The 27,059-nt window shown below is 30.0% G+C and overlaps 2 protein-coding genes and 1 non-coding gene across 3 annotated transcripts in view; 2 read left to right on the top strand and 1 right to left on the bottom strand.

The window, feature by feature from the left end:
- Window positions 1-27,059, top strand: part of LOC113378024 (male-specific lethal 3 homolog) — a gene marked incomplete at its 3' end in the record, with an annotated part of 161,052 nt that overhangs the window by 120,094 nt on the left and 13,899 nt on the right.
- Window positions 4,210-4,282, top strand: Trnam-cau. The gene has a single exon. It is a non-coding gene; the product is annotated as a tRNA-Met (tRNA).
- Window positions 7,001-25,963, bottom strand: LOC113378023 (src substrate cortactin). Its single transcript, XM_026618521.1, has 9 exons — window positions 25,548-25,963; window positions 21,724-21,964; window positions 18,598-18,763; window positions 18,383-18,504; window positions 16,897-17,007; window positions 16,590-16,704; window positions 14,045-14,472; window positions 11,249-11,527; window positions 7,001-7,084 (listed from the first exon to the last, which is right to left on the bottom strand). Exons 1-9 carry the CDS (start codon window positions 25,697-25,699, stop codon window positions 7,001-7,003), a joined length of 1,698 nt encoding a protein of 565 aa, XP_026474306.1. The 5' UTR covers window positions 25,700-25,963.

Here is a 27,059-nt window from a genome sequence, read left to right as displayed (position 1 = left end):
ATACAAATATTGTATTTCTTCAAATGTCTCGCATAGTAAGTGCGGTGAAATCTTGTTATGGAAATTAGTATAGAGTTTATACTATACTTGTTTTCATAGAAAATTCAAATTTTCTCAGATATTTTGTATAGTGTGCGTGTGTAAATCTTTGTTTAGAAACTAGTATAGTAGCATTTTATATGTGAAAAATTATTAAACATTTTATTGGTTTAAAGGAATTAGGTGTAAGTGGCATTTTGCCTTATGTGTGAATAATCGATTTAATCAAAATACGAATTGAATGTTAACTTTTTTGAAAATTACCACGATAGAATTTTAATATTGCTAGAAAACGAACTCTACTGATGAGCAAACATAAATATACAGAAGATAATTAAATTTGTAAATAATGATGAACAAAAAGGACTCTACTATCAAAAGGAACTCTATTTTCAAAGTATAGTAATTAACAAAAGAAACTCTACTGACGAGCAAACTGAAAAAAGCTAAAAAAAACCTATTTGTTTTCATACTTTTTTTGTCCTATTGTATTTGGTCGTCAGTAGAGTTCCTTTTTTGCACTTTATTGAGTTTTGCTCGTCAGTAGAGTTCTTTTTGTCGTTCTAATTCAACTTTACATAAAGTAAGTTATAATAATTGCAAAAAAATCGAAGTGAAAATTTTGCGATGCGGCGCTTACGCGCTTTGATATTTCTTCTCTACTTAAAAAAATCCAAGAAAATTTCAGAAAAATTGAAAGAATCATTTTTTTTCTAAGATTTCAAAAAATTTTAAAAGATTTTTTGTAAATTTTTCACTACGGGAAGTTCAAGAAATTGGCTTTTAGGCACGATGCCATGCACACTAGTTTTATTATTACTTTTGTTGAATTTGAATTGCTCGTCAGTAGAGTTCTGTTTTTTGCTCTCAATTGTATTTTACCTGACAGTAGAGTCCCTTTTTTATCTCTATTTTTGTATTTTGCTCGTCAGTAGAGTCCTTTTTGTTCAAAAAATCTAAAACTAAATAGTAATTTAAAAAAGAAAAAAGGGACTCTACTGACAGCAAATTAGAAAATTAGAAAAGGACTCTACTGACGAGCAAACTAAATTCTTGGTTATGAATTATAAATTAGGTATGAGTGGCATTTTGTTAATAAACTAGTAGTGTATGGCATCGTGCCTTAAGGCAAATTGCTGGAACTTCCCGTACCGTAATGTAAAAATATTCGAGGAATATTAAATGTTTTCAAAAATATATTATTATAAATACAGTAACCTCGTTTTTTATTCGTATTTATACGAAATATAAGAGCGTAGAAATTGTATGAGGATGTTTATATGTTTATTTGAAAGGTAAATAAACAAAACTTAATCAAGCAAGCGGACCTTATCTCATATTTCTAAGAATTATATAAACTGAATTGCAATTTTAAAATTATTTGTGTGAAGTAAATAAGTGAGTTTAGAAATTTTAGCCAGAATTAAAATTAAAATCCGAATTAGTTTTGCTAATTAAAAAAAACTTTGTTTGACGAGCAATTTAGAAAGTTAAAAATAGGACTCTACTGACGAGTGAACCAAATAGTCCAGAAGAGAAAAAAGGGACTCTACTGACGAGCAAATTAAACAGCAATTTGGAATTCTAAAAAGAGAACTCTACAGACTATACCAAATTAAATAACAATTTGAAATTTTAAAATAGGACACTACTAACAAGCAATTTAGTATTATAACAAAGAACTCTACTGACGAACAAAATAATGAAATTTCGAATTTTAAAATAGGACTCTGCCAACCATCAAATTAAACAAAACTTAAATTTTTGAAAAAAGACTCTACTGACGTACAAATTAAATATCAATCTAGAGGGCATAAAAAGGACTCTACTGACTAGTAAACTAAATAATCAGAACAGAAAAATGGGACTCTACTGACAAGCGAATTAGAAAATTAAAAAACGACTCTACTGACGAGCAAACTAAATTTAATTATTATTAAATTATATAATAAAATTATTATTAAATTATTTTCATTAATTTATATTTCAGTAATATTTTTATTATATTTTCTTTAAAGTCTCTTCGAACAACAATGTTTATTTCTTTATGCATTTATAAAACGACGACGATTTATGAACAGTTGCTTATTTTCACGCAAATTATGTAATGATGTTTTTGCATAATATATTTACTACGGGGACTTTACAATTGTTTATAGAATATAAATCATTTTGACAAGATTAACAATTCTGCAAAGATTGGTAGAGTTTTTAGAGGTAAAGAGCATTTAGATACCTTTTTTATATTTTAACTTATATATATATATATATATATATATATATATATATATATATATATATATATATATATATATGGGTCTGGCGCTTCTCGGGAAACCAATGATATTAAATTAAATGAATAGAATTCAAAAATTAGCTTAATATATATATATATATATATATATATATATATATATACGTATATATATACCGAATTTTTCCAGTTCCATACAACATTCTTCAAATTTTTTTTCTCCTAAATCTTATCCATAGATAAACAAGTTTAAATAGATGGCAAACAACGCCGCTTTGAGATTACATCACTTTTAATTCTTTCAGCATATTATAGAGCACGCCACCAATTTTAGCACGTAAATTTACCTTTGGATTTAATTCCAAATAAGACTTATATTTTTTTTTATTCCAGAAAGTAATATCACAGTATATAAAATTGCTACTTGAACGTTTGAAGTACGTGTACTATATCTAGTGTGTTTTAAAACAAACGTTGAATTTGAAGCACACTAGCACCATCTGTGATATGCTGAAAACACTCATGTATAGTAAAACGCATTAATTATATGTTTACTCCTCATGATCTTATCTCACGATTCTTTAATCTATTACTTTTAACTCTACTCGATTTTAACTCCAAAATTCAAACTCTATTTATTTTGCGCCAGGACTCGATCTGAGGATCTCAGGCGTGTGAGTCGGGCATAGTAAAGATAGTTAAAAAAGAATGTGTTTTTTGCTATAAGAATCTATCATGCTTGTTGTTTTCAAAGTGTTCTTTTTAACTTCCCGAGAATGTTTGCACATCTTTACGTTTCAGAAGTTTCTGAACATTTTGGCATACCTTGCAACGAATGTATGTGTGTGTCTATATGTATGGATACCATTTTTGACGACGATTTCGGGCGTACGGATCAAGGGATTTGAATGATTCGATTACTATCTATAGGGAGATGTGCTGATTAGTTTTTGGCAAAGGCAGGTCCAGCCGTTACGGAGATACGGAGCAAAGAATGCAGAAAATAGAAATAGAAATTTTGAGAAAACGGAATATCGGATTTGAATGATCTAAAAAACATTCAATTTGTAATGATTGGGAGAAGAGGTGATTATTTTTTGGCAAAGGCAGGTCCAATAGTTTCAGAGATACAGAGCTAAATGTGCAAAATACGTCAGTTTTTGAGGAAACTAGGCATCCGATTTGAATGATTTAAACAACCTTATGCTTGTATTGACAAAACGATTATTTTAGCGTAAGAGAATCATTTTTTTTATTTTTCAAAATATTTTTTTTGAATATCGAAAATGATTCAGATTTAAATTTTAATTCTAGCTAAAGTTCTAACTATTACTTATATACTTGAAATAAATAATTTTAACTTTGCAATTTAATTTATATAATTCTTAGAAATAATTGGCAATGGTCTTCATCGTTAAAATCTATTTGAAATTTCTCGAATATTTTGTTACGGTACGGGAAGTTCCAGCAATTTGCCTTAAGGCACGATGCCACGAACTACTAGTTACAGATTACCTCATTTTCTTAATCCATCTTTTCATATGTCAATCTTACTTTTTTCTTCTGGTTTTATTCATTTTCAATTTAATAACTTAAACTCTATGACAATGCCAAGACTCGATCCGATGATCCCTGGCGTGTGAGTCAGAGATGCTATTCACAAGTATTTGTTAGCAAAGGAAATTGAAAATTTGATGTTTATTTTATTATTAATATCTAACGAGTTTGCTGTTCGAGAATAATTAAAATTGTTATTGCTAATTAATAATAAGTTATTGAATTTATTAAATGAAGTTTTTATATATAATATAAATAATTAAATATTTAATTATTATTCATTTAAATCAACTCTTCTCTAACAATTCTACTAACGAGTAGCGAGTATATAATACCGAATTAGCCTCCCACTCTCCGTAGCCTCGGTAGCGCAGTAGGCAGCGCGTAAGTCTCATAATCTTAAGGTCGTGAGTTCGATCCTCACCCGGGGCAATTATTTTTTATTCTCATTTTTTTAAATTAAAAAGTCTGATATTATAAACTAAGCTCTCTTATCTTATCTAAAACATTAATTCATTATTAAGAAAACGATAATTGTACATGTTTATTATAAAAATTAAAATTTTATTCTCTTTACGATGAAATTCGATTTTCATTTTCATTTTCGACAGTAGAAGTATCCTTTTCTGTATAGCTTCTTTATTGAATCCCTCTCTATATATAATTTGCTTGTCAGTTTCTTCTGTTTGCACCTCAGTACAGTCCTTTTTCATACCGCTTTTTTGGTTTGTTTTTCAGTAGAGTTTCTTTTTATCTCGTACTTGTACTTTATCCGTCAGTATTTTTAAATTCATTCCTCTGAATTGCTCGTCGTTAGAGCCTCTTTTATTCTTTACAACAAAATTCGGCTATCTCGTCAGTAGAGTCTTTTTTGTATCGTTCCTTTAGTTTGCTTGTTTATTAACTTCCGATAGGGTAAGTTATAGTAATCAACAAAAAAATCGAAAATTTATATATCTTTACGTTCTAAAGATTTCTGAACATTTTGGCATACCTTAGAGAAAATTGATGTAAGTGTGTGTATGTATGTCCGGATAAACTACTTGTATTGATAGAAATGATTAAATTTTTGGAAATGCAGGTATAGCGGTTTCGGAGATCAAGTAAATAAAAAAGCCATTTGGCGGTCAAAATAGATCTTACGAATTTTGTTCATATTTTTATGGGTACCAATGTTTATTTGTTATACTGCGATGCGGCGCTTCCGCGCTTCGATATTTTCAAAAAAAAACAATTTTTTCGTAAATTTCAAAAACTCGAAGTTGAAAATCGAATTTTTTTCCAAGTTTTAATTTTTGGCCGATTTGCTAGTCAGTAGAGTTCCTTTTTTTGCCATTTCTTTTATTTTGCTCGTCAGTAGAGTTTCTTTTCCATTTTATTTCGATTTGCTCGTCAGTAGAGTTCCTTTCTTTGCAATTTATTTTACTTTTGCTTGTCAGTAGAGTTTCATTTCCATTTTCTTTCAAATTACTAGCCAGTAGAGTTCATTTTCTTTTTTATTTCGATCTGCTCATCAGTAGAGTTTCTTTTCTATTTTATTTCGATTTATTCGTTAATAATGCTTCTCTTCATTTGTCTTTTGGAAGTTTGCTCGTCAGTAGTGTTCCTTTTTTTCTAACTTTGCTCGTCAGTAGAGTTTATTTCTTTAACATTTTTGGTTTGTTCATTAGTAGAGTTCCTTTCTTTTTTTATTTCACTTTGCTCACCAGTAGAGTCCCTTACTGTTCAAATTTTGAATTTTTCTTGATTTTTGAAAAAATTAACCCGCTGCTCGTCAATAGAGTCCCTTTTTAATCTTCAGTATCAAAATTTAGTTTGTTCGTCAGTAGAGTCCCTTTTTATCTTCTAGATAAATTTTTTTTTCGACGGTAGAGTCCCTTTTTTATCTCCTAGCTGAAAATTTATTTTGCTCGTCAGTAGAGTCTCTTTTTTGTCTTCTAGATAAAAATTTAGTTAATTAGGCAGTAGAGTCCCTTTTTTATCTTCTAGATGAAAATTTAGTTTGCTCGTCAGTAGAGTCTCTTTTTTGTCTTCTAGATAAAAATGTAGTTTGCTCGTCATTAGAGTCCCTTATCAAAATTAAGTTTGCTCGTCAGTAGAGTCCCTTTTGTGCTTTTATGGTCGGCAAATATTGTAGAAAATCAGATTGAGATTAAGAACGTGAACTAGGACAAACTACTCTTGGGCAACTCGAAATCAAGCAGTATGATATAAAATTGTCACTTAGTATTATATTAGATCTTAAGGGAGCAGTTTTGCATAATAAAATATCATTGCCATGGCAACGCTATCTTATGCTTATAGCTTGTTAATGAATCTGTAAAAATGTCTAACTATTTTCCGTGCGATCAGGCGTATTTTACATAAAAACAAGTTCGGGGGCATGTTCGAGGATTCTCTTACCATAACATTCTTCCTTGCTTTGTTTATAGGTGAATTCACACAGAAAATAAATTGTCATTTTTACAGTTTCTCTGTCAATAGATAAGCATAAGATAGTGTTGCCATGACAACACTATGTTATGAGACAGAATTACTTCAGAAGACTTCTTTTTATCTTCTAAATGACTATTTAATTTGCTTGTTAGTAGAGTTTTTAATTATAATTCATAGAAAATTTTTTATAATAATATATTTAATATATTAATAATATATTTCCAGTCCCTTATGCATGAGTTGGTAGTCACAAAACTAAGGTTTTCACAATAATGTTGCTAGAAACCTAACCTCCAAATGTCACCAACGTCAAAATGTAGAGTTAGTTATATTCATGCATAAGTTATTTGAAGGTGCAATAATTTGTTGCATGTTGCAAGACAAAATAAAATACAAATTTTTCTATAAATTTTTATTAAAAAAGTTATCAATACTATTTGTTTAATACATTTTTGTAAGAATAAAATATAAAACAACACTTTAAATTAATTAATTAATTAAATCCAATTAAAATATACACAATAAATTGCTGTTATTGTAGCTTTCAAAGCATCTTAAGTAATTAAAATAATACTTTAATTATAAAATGAATCGATTTCCAAAATATACATATTAAAATTGCACATAAGCATAAAGTATAATAATTTTCGACGTTTTGGCAGCTTATTTTGTTCATCAATTTAACTATTTATTTCATTGTAGTTGACTTTTTGTTTATTGCTGTTGCAACTGCACGTAGTTTGCGGGGAATAACCCGTATTGGTCTTTGCACAAACCTCTCCACCAACCCTCATCAATCTGGAAAGAAAAAAATTAGCAAAATATAATACAAATTTAAAAAAAATCTAAAAATGATTTCCAATGTCAATAAATAAAAAAAACTAAACAAAAAAGACATCTTTTTGTAATAAAGTCTAATTTTCACATTCTAATTTTCCGCTAAATCTAACTCAAACATTTGACCCGCGCGTCCGCCATTTTTGACAGTTTTCACAAATCAAATAAACTCTTCACAAACAGTATCCATTATTCATACCTTTTATTCATCACCATTTCTAAACTATTAAATATTATTATTATTATTATTATTAATATTAATATTATTTTGGTTATAAATCTAAATAAAATTATAAATATAAATTTACGAAATCCTTAAGTCAAAACTAAAGTCATTTATGTATAGTTACAAGTAATTACATATACAACTAGATAAGGGACAACCATTGGGTTGCTTTCGAACAGATTCTTGTAAACATTATTAAACGATTATGAAAAAGCTGAAGCTTCTGATAAAAAAATTAGTTTACTTGTTACTATAATTTGTTTTTGTCAGTTTGCTCGTCAGTAAGGTTCCTTATTTTTATCGTGTCGAAATTTAAGTTTGCACGTCAGTAGAATCTATTGTTAAACTTGTTAGTTGCTATTTAATTCGCTAGTCAGTAGAGTTCCTTTGCAAAATTAAATTTGTCGTCAGTAGAGTCCTCTTTTACTTTTTAGATCAAAATGTATCTTCTAGATACAAATTTAGTTTGCTTGTCAGTAGAGTTCCTGTCTAATTTTTTACATCAAATTTTAGTTTGGTCGTCAGTAGAGTCCCTTTACAATATTTAAATATTTTTAAATTTTCTAGATTGGAATTTAATTTTTGTCCGTTAGTAGAGTTCCTTTTTGGTCTTCTAGATTAAAATTTAATTTGTGCTCGTCAGTAGTCTCTTTTTTAATTTTCCAGATTAAAGGAGAGTCTCTTTTTATATCTTCTAGATCAAATTTAAGTTCGCATGACAGTACAGTCGCTTTTTAATTCTCTAGATTAAAATCCAAGTTGTGCTCGCCAGTAGAGTCCTTTTTTAATTTTCTAGGTTAAAATGAAGTTAGTTCATCAGTAGAGCCCTTTCTTATTTTTTACATCAAAATTTAATTTGTGCTCTTCAGTAAAGTCCCTTTTTGGAATTCAAGAGCAAAATTTAATTTGCTCGTCGGTAGAGTCCCTTTTTGAACTTTTGGATCAAAATTACGCTTGCTTGTCAGCAGAGTTTATTTTTGGATTTGGACCCATTCTCGTCAGTAGAGTTCCATTTGTAATTTTCTAGAATCTAGATCAAATTTAGTTTGATCGTCAGTAGAGTTACTTTTTTATTTTCTTTAGTTTGATTGTCAGCAGAGTTCCTTTTTGGTCTTCTATATCAAATTTAATTTGAAAAATAACTTCGAATTTAATAAAAAAAGACTCTACTGACGAGCAAATATGGAATAATAACTTATAAATAATAATATAATTATAAATAAAAGAAAACTCTATTGATAACTTATAAGATTAAAAAAAAAATTTTGCTGATGAACAAATAAAAATGTCAATCGAAAAATGAACTCTACTGTTGAACAAATGAACATGTCAGTAGTAAGTAAAAAGGGACTACTGACGAGCAAACAAAAATATTGATAGGAAATGAGGGACTCTACTGATGAACAAATAAAAATGTCGATTGAGAAAAAGGGACTCTATTGATGAACAAATAAAAATATCACTTAGTATATAAAAAGACTCTACTGACGAGCAAACTTAAATTTGATGTAAAAAATTAAAAATGGACTCTACTGACAAACAAAATACAACAAAAATGGGACTCTACTGACGTACAAACTGAAATTTGATCCAAAAGTCCAAAAAAGGGACTCTACTAACGAGCAAATTAAATTTCCATATAGTAGATTAGAAAAGGAACTCTACTGACGAGCAAGTTAAATTTTGATCTAAAAAGTAAAAGAGGACTCTACTGACGACAAATTTAATTTTGCTCTAGAAGATTGAAACAGGGACCCTACTGACGACCAAATTCCCTTTTTTGAATTAATGGATCGAAAATCTTTTCTAATCGTTTCGAAGAAAATCAATTTTATTCTAATTTGCGTGTCAGTAGAGTTCTTTTTTCTTCTAATATGAGATTCAATGTTTTGTTTTAATTTCGTTCGTTGGTAGAGTTCTTTCTGCAATAGAATTCACAGAATTTGCTCGTCAGTAGATTTCTTTTCTAGAAGAAGTATTTATTTTCGGATTAAATAGTATTTATTTTCGAATTAAATAATTTTAACCTTACAATTCAGTTTATATAAATCTTAGAAATATGAGATAAGGTCTTTTAATTCTAACTCCTCTTGATATATAAACATATATAAACCTTATCGTCCAATTTATAAACTCTTATATTTTGTCTATAAAATACGATTAATGAATGAAGTCACAGTATTTATAATAATCTATTTGAAAACATTTAATAATCCTCAAATATTTCGTTACGGTACGGAAAGTTATGGGTAAAAATTTTAGCTAAGCACAGTCTAAGTAACTAACCGGTACAAACATTTTCACAAGCGCATTTACACTATGACTTCACTTCACATCGACCTCTATCCTAAATTCCTCTCACCATATCGATATGCGTAATGACATCATCAGGATCGAAGGATATCTCATCCTCGGCAGCGGCCTGGTAATCGTACAGGGCGACTAATTCGTTGGAACGAAGTTATAGTAATTTATTTATAATCTACTTAAAAACATTTAATATCCCTCGAATATTTCATTACGGTACGGGAAGTTCCAGCAATTTACCTTACTATACCACTAGGTTAGGGTACAAATTTAAGAAAATACCCAAACTAAGCACAGTCTAAGTGACAACCCGGTACAAATGTTTTCGCAAGTGCGTTTAGACTATGACTTTACTGGAACACTTTTCCAATTTTGTATAAAATATTATTAAAAACAATTTTTGGAAATTTACTAGTATAAGCACAGTCTAAGTAGTAACTTCTCACAAATATATTAGCAAGTGCGTTTAGACTGTTTCTGTACTGGAACATTTTTCGAATTTTATGTAAAACTATAAAAATGTAATTTTGGGTTAAAAATTCGAAAAATTACCCAGACTAAGCACAGCCTAAGCGACAACCCGGTACAAATGTTCTCGCAAGTGTGTTTAGACTGACTCGCAAATCGGAATTATGGGTATCCGATGAATGAGGATCTCTTTATCTCTTAAAGACTTTACTGACGAGCAAATTGAAATGAAAGCGATAAAGGACTCTACTGACGAAATAAAATAAAAACAATAAAACAAAAGAAACAATAAGAAAAACGAATTCTACTGACGAGCAAAATACAATAATAAGAGAAAGGAACTCTACTGACAAGCAAACTAATTAAAGGAGAAAAGGAACTTTACTGACAAGCAAATTTTATTTTAATCTAGATAACCAAACAAAGACTCTACTGACGAGCAAACTTTAATTTAACTACTGTAAACTTCACAATAATAAAGAACTCTACTGTAAACTTCATAATTTGAAAAAAGTGACTCTACTGACGAGCAAACTGCACATTGACCTACAAATTTGAAAAAAGAGACTCTACTGACGACCAAACTTAAATAAGATTAAAAGAGGATTTTATTGACGAGCAAAATAAATCAAAAAAGGAACTCTACTGACGAGCAAATTAAAAAGTGATCCAGAAGATAAAAACCCGTTCAACAATAATTTCAAATATTATTTACAACAAAACGTTTAGCTAGTCTAAAGGGATCGTTCAAGTATTACGTAAGCAGATTTAATACAATTATTTACCCCGCCCCCTCCCCTTTGTCAGCAAAATTAAGCAAATTTCTTACTCAAAAATAAGCAAAATAAGCAAATCAATAATCCCCTCGCGCCCCTATAGTGCTTACGTAATACTTGAACGGCCCCAAAGAAGTTTTACTTCAAAAAAATTAAATTCTAGCTTTTATGGCATGTGGGGTATCGTTTGAAAGGTCTCGACGAGTAGAAAACGATTGTTACGAAATAAAATGTATTATAATACTCAGCTACTTTTGATACCATATATATGTATATTTATATATATACTATATATATGGAGCGTAACATGGCCTTGTCATAACATTGGTCCCTAGTTTTTTTTCTTACCATATCGATATGCGTAATAACGTCATCAGGATCGAAGGATATCTCATCCTCGGCAGCGGCTTGATAATCGTAAAGAGCGACTGCCACTAGGCCCGAATCTTCGACAACGCCATCCTGTATTTCTTGCAAATCCTCTTCGGCTTCGGCTGCAAGAGCCGCCTTCAATTCGGCCTCAGTGGCGGCGTTAACCTCCGCCTCTAATTTCTCGAATCCTTTCAGGGACGATGAGTCGTCCTTTGGGGACGAAGGCGACAGGCTGATTTCGCTTATGTCGCTTATCTGGGGAAAAAAAAGAGTAAAATAAATTTGGTTGAATGAAATTACTGTACGGAAGAGTGGATAGAAATGCTTTGAGTGTGAAGTTTGTGTGTTAAGATTTGAATTTTAAATTAGTGCATTTATATGAATTGAATTTAAATATTTGGAGGCAAATTAATTAGTTTATTAAATATATATTAAAATAAAATTACTTATTTAAAAATTCTTGTTTGTTTGGTTTTCAAGTATGTTTAAACAAATATTGTCTCAAACGTGTATTATTTTATGCTAAATATTTATGTAACAAAAGAAAGAGACTCTACTGACGTGCAAATTAAAGTAACATAAAAGGGACTCTACTGACGAACAAACTAAATTTTAATCCAGAAGATAATAAAAGGGACACTACTGACGAGCAAAATTAAATTTTCATCTAAAAGATTAGAAAATTGACTTTACTAGAAAATGAAAAAGAGACTCATTGACGAGCGAATTAAAACAAAAAAGAGACTCTACTAACAAGCAAATTAAATTTTGATCTAGAAGATTAAATAACTACTGACGAAATAACTTGAAATTTGATCTTGAAAATATAAAAAAAACTCTACTGACGAACAAACCCAATTTTGATACTGATTGTTAAAATAGTGACTCTGCTGACGAGCAAAATGAAACAAAAAAGGGACTCTACTGGCGAGCAAATTGTGTGAACTCCATTTCAAGAAAAGTTGCAAAAAGAACTTTACCAACGAACGAAATTAAACCAAAACCTCAATTTAGAGAAAAAGAACACTACCGACAAGCAAATTGGAATAAAATTAATTTTTATCTAAAAGATTAGAAGGATTTTTGATCCAGTAATTCAAAAAAGGGACTCTACTGACGAGCAAACTAAAATTTGATCTGAAAAAAATTAGATAAAGGAATCTACTGACGAGCACAAATTAAATTTTAATCTAGTAGACCAAAAAAGGGACCCTACTGACGGGTGAAAATTAAATGCCAATCTAGAAAATTTAAAAAGGGACTTTACTGATGCAACCAAGCAAACTCAAATTTTGCCCCAGAAGATTAAAAAAGGAACTCTACTGACAAGCAAACTCAATTTTGATTCAGAAGATAGAAAAGGGACTTTACTGATGAGCAAAATATAACATAAAACGAATATATAATCTAAACTTAATTTAGATTTACAAAACAATTAAAGGAATTCTACTGACGAGCAAACTCAAAAATTTGATCTACAAATTTGACGAGCAAACTTTACATTGATCCAGAAATTTGAAAAAGGGATTCTACCGACGAGCAAACTTAAATTTAATCTGGAAATTTGAAAAAAGGGACTCTACTGACGAGCAAACTTGGATTTTGAACCAAAAGATAAAAAAGAGACTCTATTTACGAACAAAATAATACAAAGAAGGATTCTACTGACGAGCAAACTTAAATTTGATTCGGAAATTTGAAAAAAGGGACTTTACCGATGAGCAAACTTAAATTTGATCTAAACAATGAAAAAGGGACTCTACTGATCAGAAAATTAAATTAACAATAAAATTGACTCTACTAACGAGCGAATTTTAATTTAATCTAGAAGACTAAAAAAGGACTCTATTGACGAGCAAACTTTATTATGATCAAGAAGATAAAAAAGAACTCTACTGACGAAGAACTTAATTTTGATCTAAAAAACAAGACAATGAGACTCGTGCAAATTAAATGAACAAAAATGGTCTCTACTGATAAGTATACTAAATTTTGATAAAGAAAATTAGAAAAGCGACTCTACTGACTAGCAAACTTAATTTAATCCAGAAGTTTCAAAAAGGGACTCTACTGACAATCAGCCTTAAACTTGATCTAGAGATTTAAAAAGGACTCTACTGACGAAGAACTTAATTTTGATTTAACAAAAAAAACAAGAGACAGCGACTTTACTGACGAGCAAATTCAAAAGCGTCTACTGAGAAGCGATTTAAATACTTATCAATAATTTAAAAAATTAATTTAAAAAATAGTAAAGTTATGTATAAAACTTTCCTAGGCCTATAATATTTTACGATGCTAATGAACTCTATCACTCAATCAGCTTACATACATACATATATATTTTGAATTATATTTTCAAAATAAGGATTTTAATTTTTTCATACTTATTACTTAACTTATCACATAGGCTAATAGAAACATTGTCTTCTGATTGTCTATTAAATAATATATAAAATAAAAAAAAATCGTAGGACTGTTCCAGATATAATCGAGGAACTGAGGAAGTGCTCAAAGTTATAATGTAATTTTGTAATAATTATAATTCGTGTTTAGATAAATTTCCATTTGATTGTGCAAACGTTTCATGTCGTAAATTTTTAGTATTTTTCTCATAAAAAGTCGTTCAAGTTGATGAATCGGGACATCAAAAATGGGGCGAATTAGATTGTGGTTGGATATGGATAAATATTATATATATACAAGTAAAAATGATATGCATAAATATATATATATATATATATATATATATATAATATACCTATTACTTACCTCTTGGAACTTCAACTTGCTCTCATTAGGCACCACATCAGGCGGTATCGACTTATTGACACTATCTCCGTTCTCCTTCGGCAATTGTATAGGCAGACTCCTAACCGGCGATTTCACCTTTCCTTTAATCTTAAACTCTTCATCTTGGGGTTTGTTGAAGGCGTCGATAGCACTACTGATACTATTTTGACGACCAGTGGTGATTTTTTCGGGAACCACATGATTGTTTTGTTCTTGTTCGATTTGTTCGATTTGTGGGATTTGTTGTTCGATTTTTTGTTGCTGTTGTTTTTTGGCTAATTCTCGTTCCCTTAATTCGTCCATTCGGCGTCTCTCGCGTTCCATCTGGGCCCTTTGACGTACTTGCTCTTCGCTCTCTTTGGCCATGTTTTCGAAACGGGCTTTTATCGACGAGGGCTTCGCGGAACCTGGGGGGTGTAAAGGGCACAGGTTGTAGTATAAACGGGAGTATATTGATGTGGGGTATCAAATGAAAGGTCTTGACGAGTACATTACAAAAATTGTAAAAAAAATTTGGAATTTGATAAAATTTGTTTAACAAAACATGCTAAAACGTATGTCTAAGGATGTTCTGACGTCAAATTGCAAAAGTTTAAAGTTCTATACTAGATATTATTATTGGCAATTTAATTTAGCGCAAATTTGCCGAATATTGCATTCATTTTGCACAATAGGTTCAAAAGTTACAAGAGTTTTAATGAAAAGTCGACCAATGGGTTGCAGCACGAAGGTCTATAATGTTTGTACATCAATTATGGCTTGTGGGGTATCAAATAAAAGGTCTTGACAAGTATATAAAGGATATAATAATGGTTTTTAATTTTCATTTAATTCGCTTAACAAAATATGCTGAAACGTTTGTATATAACCTAAAAGTTAAATGACAATATTTAGTTTGCTCTTCAGTAGAGTCCCTTTTTTAATATTCTGGATCAAAATTTCAATTTGCTCGTCAGCAGAGTTCTCTTTTTCAGTTTTTTAACTTCCCGTAGGGTAAGTTATTGTAATGGGCCGAAAATCGGAATTGAAATTTTTTACATTTCTCGACGTTTTGAAGGTTTCTGAACGTTTTGGCATACCTCAGAAAAAATGGATGTGTGTGTGTGTGTGTGTGTGTGTGTGTATGTATGTATGGATACAAATTTTCGCCCACGTTTTCGGGCGTACGGATTAACCGATTTGAATAATTTAAAAAACATTCGATTCCTATTGATAAGGAGAAGAGCTGATTAGTTTTTGGCAAAGGCAGGTCCAGCAGTTACGGAGATAAGGAGCAAAGAGTGCAGAAAATTGTAATCAAGTTTTTGAGAGAACGGAGCATCCGATTTGAATGATATAAAAAACATTCAATTAGTAATGATTAGGAGAAAGGGTTATTAGTTTTTCGCAAAGGCAGGCCCAGCCATTTCGGAGATACAGAGCTAAATGTACAAAAAATGGCAGTTTTTGAGAGAATTAAGCGTCCGATTCAATTGATTCAAAGAACTTTCTGCTTGTCTTAACAAAATAATTGATTTTGGAAAAAAAAATTTGTACCATTTTTTTTTTTTTTTTTTTTTTAATTTTTTATTTTTTTTTGTATATCGAAAATAATTCAGATTTTATTTTCAATTCTGACTATAGTTCTAATATACTTTAAACAAATAATTTCAACTCTGCAATTCAGTTTATATAATTCTTATAAATATTAGACAATGTTACAATATTTATAATAATCTATTTGAAAACATTCAATATTCCTCGAACATTTCGTTACGGTACGGGAAGTTCCAGCAATTTGCCTTAAGGCACGATGCCACCCACCCCACTAGTTTTAGATTTAAATTAAGTTTGCTCATTAGTAAAGTTTTATTTTTCTTGCTTTTTTAAGATCTGAATTAGGTTTGCTCGTCAGTATAGTCCCTTTGTTTTATTATTTCTTGTTATATTTTGTTCGTCAGTAGAATTTTCGTTGTCTTGTTTGTTAGATCTAAATTAAGTTTTTTAGATCGTCAGTAGGGTCCCTTTTTTAATCATCAGTATCAAAAATTAGTTTGCTCGTCAGTAGAGCCCCTTTTTTGCTTTATTTTAGTCAGAAGAGTCTTTTTTTGTTTTTTTGAACCTAAAATAAGTTTGCTCCTTTTTGCTTTTTAGATCTAAATTATGTTTGCTCGTCAGTAGAGTTCTGCTATTTAATCTTCTAGATCAATGTAAAGTTTGTTCTTCAGCAGAGTTTTTTAATCTCATTTCTTGATTTAAAAAAAATTCTACTGACAAGCAATAGAATCGAAAAGACTCTACTAACGATAACATAAATGTCAAGAAATAAATTTTTACAAGACAAGTAAATAAAAATGTTGTCACTTCAAATTCCAAAAAATGGCATGTGAGGTATCATTTGAAAGAAAATAACGAGTATAATTAGAGTATCTTACTTATATTTAAATTTGAACTACTTTCTTTTCTCTCAACTATTCTCAAGGGATAGAGCTAGTGCAAATTGTTCTTGAAATTCAGAACTAAAATATATTTGAAAAATACAAACCTATATCTGGTTTAGCTCTAGTATAATTAGTTCCAACCGCCTCTGTCTGTTCCTTAAACGATACTGCTGATTTGTCCATTCTGTCCGTCTGTACACCAAATTTACCGCCAAAACCCTAAAAATAAAAAAATACAATCATATAGAATCACTTGAACAAATAAAGTAATATGTGGTAGAAAATATTTCAATATGAGGTATCTAAATTATCTATAAGTCGATATCGAATGATAGTAGTTTTAAAACGTTAATATATAATACATGTTTTAAACGAAATTTAATAGTAATTCAGTCATTATTAAATACTTACAACTTTGTGATCGACTTGACTCTCGTGTTTCTGGGGTGCTTCGTGATGGTCCCAGCCGAGGGCTGATTTATCTTGACGATCTTGTTGGACACCGAATTTGCCACCAAAACCCTTAAAAAAAAACAACTTCATAATACACACATACACATATTATTATATATAAGCTCGTCAGTCCTTTGTCTGTTATTTCAGGTTGCTCGTCAGTAGAGTCCCTTTTATCTTTTGTTTTCAGTTTCTTCTTCATTAGAGTCCCTTTTTTGTTTTATTTTGCTCGTCATCAATTTCCCTTTTTTGTTATATGACAATTAGCTTTTTAATGATATATAACAATATATACACGCCTAAACAATATCTTTTCAAAATATTTGCAATTTGAATTTTGAATCTTAACGGTTGTTGTAAACGCGCCAACTTCACACTCGAAGTATTTTGTCCGCGCTTCCGCGCAGTAACTTTTAATTGTCAAATTAGATAAAAATTTTAGTTCTGTTACATTTTGTTTAAATAATCAGTTATGTTATTTTAATAATATATTATTAATTATAAGTTGATATATATTAAGTAATTCAATGTATTCGCCTTGAAATATTCAAAATTGTGATTTTTTAATACTAATATAATATATTTATGTGAATTTTTAGCAATTTGAAATTCAAATCTTAACGCGCGAACTTCACACTCTAAGTATTTTGTTCGAAATTTTGCGTGCAGTAATATACTAAAATATGGAATGGCTTTAGTAAGTTCCAAATTCTTTAATAAGATAACATAAAGTTAACATAATTTAACAAATATAATTATTTAAGTTTATTAACAAATATATATATATACTAGCTGACCCGGAGAACTTTGTTCTAATTATAAATTAACAACAATTAATATATAACTATTTACACTTTTATTACAAATTTTGAGGTTATGTTAAGAAACTATGTTTCAAATTTTTTTTTTATTAATTTGTTAATGATTATACTTCTATTCTACGTCATATACTCTATTTAAATACGTATAAACAAATATACATAAATACCTAAGTATATAAATAATTACATTCCCATTTTCTAGAAATAAATTTCTCTATCGTTCATCTGGTATCGCTTGCTATTATTCAGAATTAATTTATTTGCGATCTCGTAATAATTTTCCGTGGTGATTAAAAAATTGATATTAATATATTTGTATCAAAACAAAAACACCGGTTGACAGTTGACAGTTATAAGTAAATGTCATGGATAAAAAATGAATCATAAATTGAATAAACTAAATGGATTATTTATAATTAATTAATTTTGAATTTGAATGCAAATTTGAAAGATAAAAAGTATCCTATGTCTTTCTCCTGGCTCTAAACTAACTTCCTGCCAATTTTCGGCTAAATCGGTTCAGCCGTTCGTGAGTTATAAGTGTTGTAACTAACACGATCCTCTTTTATATATATATATATATATATATATATATATATATATAAAATTATTCTTATACATACAACTTTATGATCGGTTTGACTTTCATGTTTCTGTGGTGCCTCATGATGGTCCCAACCGACTGCTGATTTGTCTTGTCGGTCATCTTGGACACCAAATTTGCCACCAAAACCAACTGCATAATCTGAAAAAGACATAAGACATTTATTATATATATATATATATATATATATATATATATATATATATATATATATATATATATAGTATCCTTTACCCTTTTGTGATTCGTGTTTTTCAACCTTCTCGATATGATCCCAACCGACAGCAGATTTATCGACTCGATCATTCTGTACACCAAATTTACCACCAAAACCGGTACTGTAGTCTTTTTGGGAGGCGTGCTTTTCGATTTTTTCTTTGTGTTCCCAACCAACGGCACTCTGAAAAAAAAAATTAAATTTTTAATGAATTAACATAAACGTGGGCGAGATTTTGTAGATTTTTAGCATGTTTTGTTAAACAAATTTATTCAAAATTCAAAATGTTTATTATATTCTTAATGTGCGAGTCAAAACCTTTCATTAGATACCCCACATCGAAAAAAATGTTTGGAATTTGACGTGACAACATCTTTACCCATTACAAATTTAATTAATACCAGTCACATTATTAATTTATTTATTCTTGTCACCAATAAAATTATTAAATTGACAGAAATTAAATGTATAGAATATATTCTGCCTAAACGAGTGCTTCCGAAACCTTTTTTAAATGTGCTCATGAAGAGCTTTCATTTGATACCCCACTTAGAAAATTGGTTTGCTTGCCAGTAGAGTCCCTTTTTCATTTTATTTCGGGTTGCTCGTCAGTAGAATCCTCTTTTGTCCTTGTTAGACGATAAAAATGGACTCTACTGCCAAGCAAAGTCGATTTGGATCCAGGAGATAAGAAAGGACTCTACTGATGAGCCAAATAAAACAAGGGTCTCTACTGACAAGCAAACTCAATTTTAATACTAATGATTAAAAAGACAACTCTACTGATGAGCAAACTAAATTCTGATCCAAAAGATTAAAGAAAGGGTTCTAATGACGGGAAAACTGAATTTTCATCCAGAAGATCAAAAAAGGGACTCCACTCACTAGCAAACTTAATTTAGATCCAAAAGATTAGAAAAGGGACTCTACTGACGAGCAAACTGAATGTTCATCCAGAAGATTAAAAAAGGAATTCTAGTGACGATCAAACTTTACATTGATCTAGAAGGTTAAAAAAGAGAACTCTACTGACAAGCAACCTTAATTTAGATCTTAAAAAAAAGAGAAAAAAGTACTCTACTGACGAGCAAATTAAAATTTTGATCCACAATATTAAGAAAGGGACTCTACTGACAAGCAATATAAAATAAGAAAAAGCAGCTCTACTGACGATCGTAGTCAAATTTTAATCCAGAATATTGAAAAGAGAACTCTTCTGACAAGGATACTTAATTTAGATCTAAAAAAAAAACAGGAAAAAGTGACTCCACTGACGAGCAAACTAAATGTTGTCATTTATCTTTTAGGTTAACTACATACGTTTTAGCATGTTTTGTCAAACAAATTTAAAACGCTTATTATATTATTAATGTAATCGTCAAGACCTTACATTTGATACCCCATATGCCATATTTGGCGTGACAATGTCTTGACCCGCTGTACTGTTTATAGTTCAGCAACCCATTGGTCTACTTTTCGTTATATCTCTTGTAACTTTTGAACTGTTTATCCGAGATAAATGAAATATTTGGTGAATATGTACTAAATTAAATTGTCTATAATACTGTCTAGTATAGAAATAAAACAAAACTTAAATTTGTTGAAATTTGAAGTAACAACATCCTTAGACATACGTTTTAGCATGTTTTGTTAAATGAAAGTAAGCAAAATTCAAAATTCTTTATATTTTTGTAATGTACTCATCAAAACCTTTCATTTGATACCCCACATGACACATTTGACTTAAAAACGTCTTAACCCATTGTTCGGCAACCCATTGGTCTACTTTATATTATATCTCTTGTAACTTTTGAACCGTTCGTCCGAGATAAGTGAAATATTCGGCAAATTTGTACTAAATTAAATTGTCTATAATATTATCTAGTATAGAAACGTAACAAAACTTTAAACATTTAAAATTTGACATGACAACATCTTTACACCTACGTTTTAGCATGTTTTGTTAAACAAAAGTAATCAAATTTCCAAATGCCTTATATTTTTGTAATATACTCATCAAAACCTTTTATTTGATACCCCATATGACATATTTGATATCATCTTAACCCACTATACAGCAACCCATTGGTCTACTTTCGTTACATCTCTTATAACTTTTGAACCGTTCGTCCGAGATAAATGGAATATTCGGTAAACTTATGCTAAATTTGTTTGTCTATAATACTGTCTAGTAAAGAAATGAAACAAAACTTTAGTATTTTGGAATTTGATGTGAAAACATCCTTACACATACGTTTTAGCATGTTTTGTTAAACAAAAGTAACCAAAATTCAAAATATCTTATATTTTTGTAATATACTCATCAAGACCTCTCATTTGATACCCCACATGATATACTAGACAAGCTAAAGTCATGGGCCATTGTGCAGCAACCCAATGGTCCACTTTTCATTTTATCTCTTGTAACTTTTGAACCGCTCGTCCGAGATAAACGGAATATTCGGTGAAATTGTACTAAATTAAATTGTCTTTTTTGTAATATACTCATCAAGACCTCTCATTTGATACCCCACATGATATACTAGACAAGCTAAAGTCATGGGCCATTGTGCAGCAACCCAATGGTCCACTTTTCATTTTATCTCTTGTAACTTTTGAACCGCTCGTCCGAGATAAACGGAATATTCGGTGAAATTGTACTAAATTAAATTGTCTATAATACTGTCTAGCAAAGAAATGAAACAAAACTTTAGTATTTTGGAATTTGATGTGAAAACATCCTTAGACATACGTTTTAGCATGTTTTGTTAAACAAAACCAACTAGATTTCCAAATGCTTTGTATGATCGTTGACGACAAGTAAAACTATACAATCATATGTATACATAAAGTTTTAAACAAAATTTCAGTAATAATTTAATATATGTCTGCAATGTTACCATAGGGATAACTGACTAGAAACGCGAAGCAACCGAAAAGTTGCTACAGGGATAACTGACTTGAAATTTTGTTCTTAGCAACAAAATATTAGAAAATCCCAAGAAAATTATATGAACACACTTAACCATTTATATATCATTTCATTCGTAATTTTATTCTGCATCTTTCGTACGAACAAAGTTTTTTTCATCGAGACCTTTCATTTGATACCCCACATACCTTACGTATTTTTCAACCCTTACCTTATCTATTCGATCAGTCTGCACCCCAAATTTGCCCCCAAAGCCGGTACTGTAATCCTTTTGCGAAGCATGTTTTTCAACTTTAGACACATAATCGTGCCCTACGGCGACTTTATCCATTCTGTCTTTTTGTACACCGAATTTTCCTCCGTAGCCGAAGGCCGCCTTAGGCCCTTCCTCCAACTGCTTTCGTTTGTGCTCGGCGTCTGCTATCGCTGTCTCTTCTCTTAGCTGGTTCATACTGTGGGAGAGAAAGGGATAAAGAATATATTCCTTAAAAAATTTAATTAAAAATATATAATGCATGGAAGCCTAAAGGGTTTTTGGGTATATGGCTATGATATTCGTATAGTGCTCGTCGAGGCCTTTCATTTGATACCCCACATGCCATATGTAACGTCACAATATCTTTACCCGCTGTACTGTTTATAGTTCGGCGCAACCCATTGGTCTACTTTCGTTACATCTCTTGTAACTTTTGAACCGTACGTCCGAGATAAATGAAATATTCGGTGAATTTGTGTTAAATTGAATTGTCTATAATATTGTCTATTAAAGAAACCTTACATCAACTCGGTATACTTTAAAATGTAATATTTAAGATCTCTGCTGACAAGCAAATTCAGCAAAAATAGTTTTCAAAATACTGGAAGAGTTCTATCATTTTTCTTGAATCTTCAGTGATAATCAATTTCGAAAATTATTAGTGAAATGTTATTTTACAAGGAATAAAGGATTTTATTGACGAGCAAATTTATAAATTATTAGTAAAATGAGATAAGAAATGAACTCTATTGATGAGCAGATTTGAATAGTTCTTGTTGAGACCTTTCATTTGATACCCCACATGCCATATGTGACGTCACAACATTTTAACCCGCTTTACTATTTATAGTTCAACGCAATTGGTTTACTTTTCAATATATCTTGTAACTTTTGAATAGTTTGTCTGACATAAATGAAATATTCGGCAAATTTGTGCTAAATTAAGTTGTCTATATTGTTGTTACTTTAAAATTGCAAAAATTTATAATATATTATATAAAATTAATTGGTTAGTAAAGTTTCCTGTTGATTTTTTAAGAATGTAGATATGATATTTATGTAGTGTTCGTCGAGACCTTTCATTTGGTACCCCACATGCCATATGTGACGTCACAACATCTCAACCCGCTGTACTGTTTATAGTTCGGGGCAACCCATTGGTCTGCTTTCGTTACATCTCTTGTAACTTTTGAACCGTAGGTCTGAGATAAATGGAATATTTGGCAAATTTGTTGTAAACTAAATGATCTATACTTTTTTATAAGATTGTAGGACTATACACCAACTTGGTATGCTTTAAATAGAAAACAATATATATTATAATTTGAATAAATAGTTTATATTATCTTTTATTGGTTTGTTGAGTCTATAAGTACGATTTTTATATAGTGCTCATCGAGACCTTTCATTTGACACCCAATATGTCATATATGATGTCACAACATTGTAACCCGCTGTACTGTTTATAGTTCGGCGCAACCCATTGGTCAACTTTCGTTACATCTCTTGTAACTTTTAAACCGTTTGTCCGAGATAAATGCGAAATTCGGCAAATTTGTTCTAAACTAAATGTTTTATACTTTTTACAATATATTAATACACTATATAAAAACTTGGTATTTAAATGGAAAATAATTGTATTACAAATTGAATATATGGTTTATACGATATCTTATTGGTTTGTTGAGTCTATAAGTATGATTTTTATATAGTGTTCGTCGAGACCTTTCACATGCCATATGCGACGTCACAATATTATATTCGCTGTACTGTTTATAGTTCCGCGCAACCCATTGGTCCACTTTCGTTACATCTCTTGTAACTTTTGAACCGTTTGTCCGAGATAAATGTAATGTTCGGTGAATTTGTTTTAAATTAAATTGCTTATAATATTGTCTAGTATAGAAACCTTACAACAAGTTGGTGTACTTTAATATAGCAAAATTGATATTAGAAAGCGAATATATGGTTTGTATGGAATTTGTTCGTTAGTAGAATCCTTTTTTCTAAAATGATTTTTTAGCATTTTTTTCTGAATTTGTTCGTTAGTGAAGTCCCTTCTTTTTTGTCAAATAACATTTCACTAATAATTATCAAATTTGCTCGTTAGTAAGGTCCTTTTTATAACATTTTATTTTTATTCTTATCAAATACGTCTTGAATTGCATTTTTTGAATTGTCCTTTTCTCTGTGACATTTTCTACCAAAATTTTTCTCAAGGACAAGATCAATTCCTCGTCAGTAGAGTCCCTTTTTGTTTATGACGAATGACTTACTATTATTTAGTACGTATAACAAATTTTTATCTGCTCGTCAGTAGAGTTCATTTTAATCTTCCGGATCAAAATTCAGTTTGCTCGTCAGTAGAGTACATTTTAATTTTCTAGATTAAAATCAGGTTTGCTCGTCAGTAAACTCCTTTTTGGTTCATTTGCTGGTCAATCACATCTATCTTTTAGATCAAATTGAATTTGTGCTCCTCAGTAGAGTCTCTTTAGAGAGACTAAAGGGACTCTACTGACGAGAAAGGAAAAGGAACTCTACTGACGAACAAATTTTGTCATTCTTAGAAATAAATAATTCTACTGACGATCAAATTCGGGTTCTTTTATAAAAAAATGAACTCTAATGACGAGCAAATTTTGTCATTATTAGAAAAAAAAATTCTACTGACAATCAAATTCAGGCGTTTTTTAATAGAATCTCTTAATTTTTAATTGAAAAAGTCAGCATCAAATTCCTAACTTTTTTAATTTAATTCTACTGACGAGCAAATTCTGTCATTTTAGAAAAAAACGAACTCTACTGACGAGTAACTTCAAACTTTTTTTAAATTTTATCATTCTTAGAAAAGTCGAGCTTTTTCTTGAAAAAAAAAACTACTGATGATCAAATTTCTGACTTTTGATGACGATCAAATTTTGTCATTATCAGAAAAAAAAACTCTATAAAATAAAAATAAATTTGAAAAAAATAACAAGAGAAAATTATCACATACATAAAAGGACTCCACTGACGAGCAAACTATAATAAATAGAAAAAGGGACTCTACTGACGAGCAAAATGGAATTAACCCAAAAAAAGGACTCTACTGACCAGCAAATTCAGTAAAATTGCTCCCACAAGGAACACACAAGAAATAAAAGAACTCTATTGACGAGCAAAATAATATTAGAAGAAAAAGGGGATTTACAAGATGTAATATTTTATTTACTAATTTGTAACAAAAACGATACGGCAGCGTTTTTTTTTCAATTTTATATAAATGATAGAAATATAATTTTGGGTTAAAAAATGCAAAAAAGTACCCAAACTAAGCATAGTTTAATTGAAAACCTGATATGAAAGTTCTCGGAAGTGCGTTTAGAATGTGACGATATCAGAGCGTTTTCCCAATTTTATGCAAATAATAAAAAAAAATTTTTTTGGTCAAAAAATGCAAAAAAGTACCCAAACTAAGCACAGTCTAAGCGAAAACCTGTAACAAATATATTTGCATGTACGTTTAGAATGTGACTATACGCGTTTTTTTTTGAATTTTGTGGAAAAAATGAAAAAAAATAATTTTATTGGAAAAAATAAAAAAAAACTTCGGGAAGTTAAAAATCGTACTAGGCACAATCTAATTGATAACTTCATGCAAATATATTCGCAAGTACGTTTAGAATGTTACTTAAAAAAATAAATACATTATTTATATGAATTTAAGAATAAAAACTTGGCTTAAAGGTAATAAATACAACTTATATTTAATATAATTATTTATTATTAATATTTACTCAATAGCCCCAGCGGTTCGGCCACTTTTAGACCCCCATCTCTGTTCATGTTCATCCACATCATTAACAAAATTCGGATCAGTTTCCCAATCATCATCATCAGTAGGTGATGAATCTAAATTAATTTGTCTTCCAGCTTGAGCTTTCCACATTTTGTAAACTAAAACTATTATTTAACACTATTTATTTATTTTTCCACTATTTTTTACCACTGCTTTCTTTCATACGTCACTTGAGAAAATGACAGCTCGGTCTATTACTCTATTATAACCTAAAACACGATTTGTTTTGAGTTTATTCTCACGATAATTTGGTTTGTTGTGGGGTTTTTGTTATTTGTTTTTTGTTTAAGTTATGAAGAGAATGTTATGGAATTGATTATTTGTGTTTAAAAAACATGACTAATTGGAAATTGTTCATTTTGATAAATATTTTTATCGCGAAATGATAAAACAGCGCACACGAAGCTCTCACCTACTAAACTGGGAGTGATATCTTGCGGGGGATAGAGGAACTAAGATAGGTGGTTGTTGTATAGGATTAAAATGGTGTGAATATTTTGTTTTATAAAAAAGAAACGGCTTGACTGATTTTATTGCAAATAGTAATAGTGTGACTAGTTTTAAGTGGTATTTTGCCATAAGACAAATTAATTAACTTTATAAACTAAAACTAATAATATGTACAAATCACACAAAAAATACGTTAACGTATACAAATTTGTACGACATTGAACTGCTTCTAAACGGCTGGACCGATTTTGATGAAACCTTTTCTGCTTGTCTAGGAATATTTACAGATGGTTTTATTATATGAACTTTTTTATATGTATACTCCATATTAATGAGAATTGAGTTTAGGACATACATGGGGTATGTTCTAAGGGCACTAACCATAATTAATTCAATTTTCTCTTAAAATTTTGCTCAACAGTAGAATCCCTTTATTTAATAATATTTTAATTTGCTCGTCAATGAGCGCTTTTCAAAATTTCAGTAGAGTCCTATTTTCCTATAATTTCAGTTTGCACGTCAGTAGAGTCTTTTTTCTTTTGTTTGCTTGTCAGTAGAATCACTTTACCATTTTATATTCCAGTTTGCTCATTAGTAGAGTCAGTTTTCCATTTTATATTAGTTTGCTCGTCAGTAGAGTCCTTTTTTCTATCATTTTTTTAATTTGCTTGTCAGTAGTGTCTACTTTTCTATTGAAGTGTTAATTTGGTTATCAGTAGAGTCCTTTTCCTATCGTTGCTCGTTAGTAGAGTCCTTTTTTCGTGTCGAAATTTCAGCAAATTCCGTTTTTCTTAAAATTTTAGGATTTTCCATCAATCAGTAGAGTTCTGTTTTCATATGATTTTAGTGTGCTCGTCAGTAGAGTCTCTTTGTTCATTAATATTTTAATTTGCTCGTTAGTAAAGTTCATTTCCTTTCGTTGCTCGTTAGTAGAGTCCATTTTTGTGTCAAAATTTCAGTAAATTTCGTTTTTCTTAGAATTTTAGGATTTTTCATCAGT

Source organism: Ctenocephalides felis, unplaced genomic scaffold (assembly GCF_003426905.1).
Source record: "Ctenocephalides felis isolate EL2017-DRISC unplaced genomic scaffold, ASM342690v1 CF-g0.4_SCAFFOLD_01886, whole genome shotgun sequence".
Taxonomy (NCBI): Eukaryota; Metazoa; Arthropoda; class Insecta; order Siphonaptera; family Pulicidae; genus Ctenocephalides; species Ctenocephalides felis.
The sequence above is the reverse complement of the archived record's forward strand: the minus strand, read 5'-3'. Positions and strand labels throughout refer to the sequence as shown.

Excerpts from the sequence above, each read along its gene's own strand:
- LOC113378023 (XM_026618521.1), bottom strand. The coding sequence starts at position 25,699 with ATGTGGAAAGCTCAAGCTGGAAGACAAATTAATTTAGATTCATCACCT. Across the intron at positions 17,008-18,382 it reads GTCAAACCGATCATAAAGTT|GGTTTTGGTGGCAAATTCGG; the intron begins GTATGTATAAGA and ends TTTTTTTTTAAG. Across the intron at positions 7,085-11,248 it reads TTATTACGCATATCGATATG|ATTGATGAGGGTTGGTGGAG; the intron begins GTAAGAAAAAAA and ends TTTTCTTTCCAG.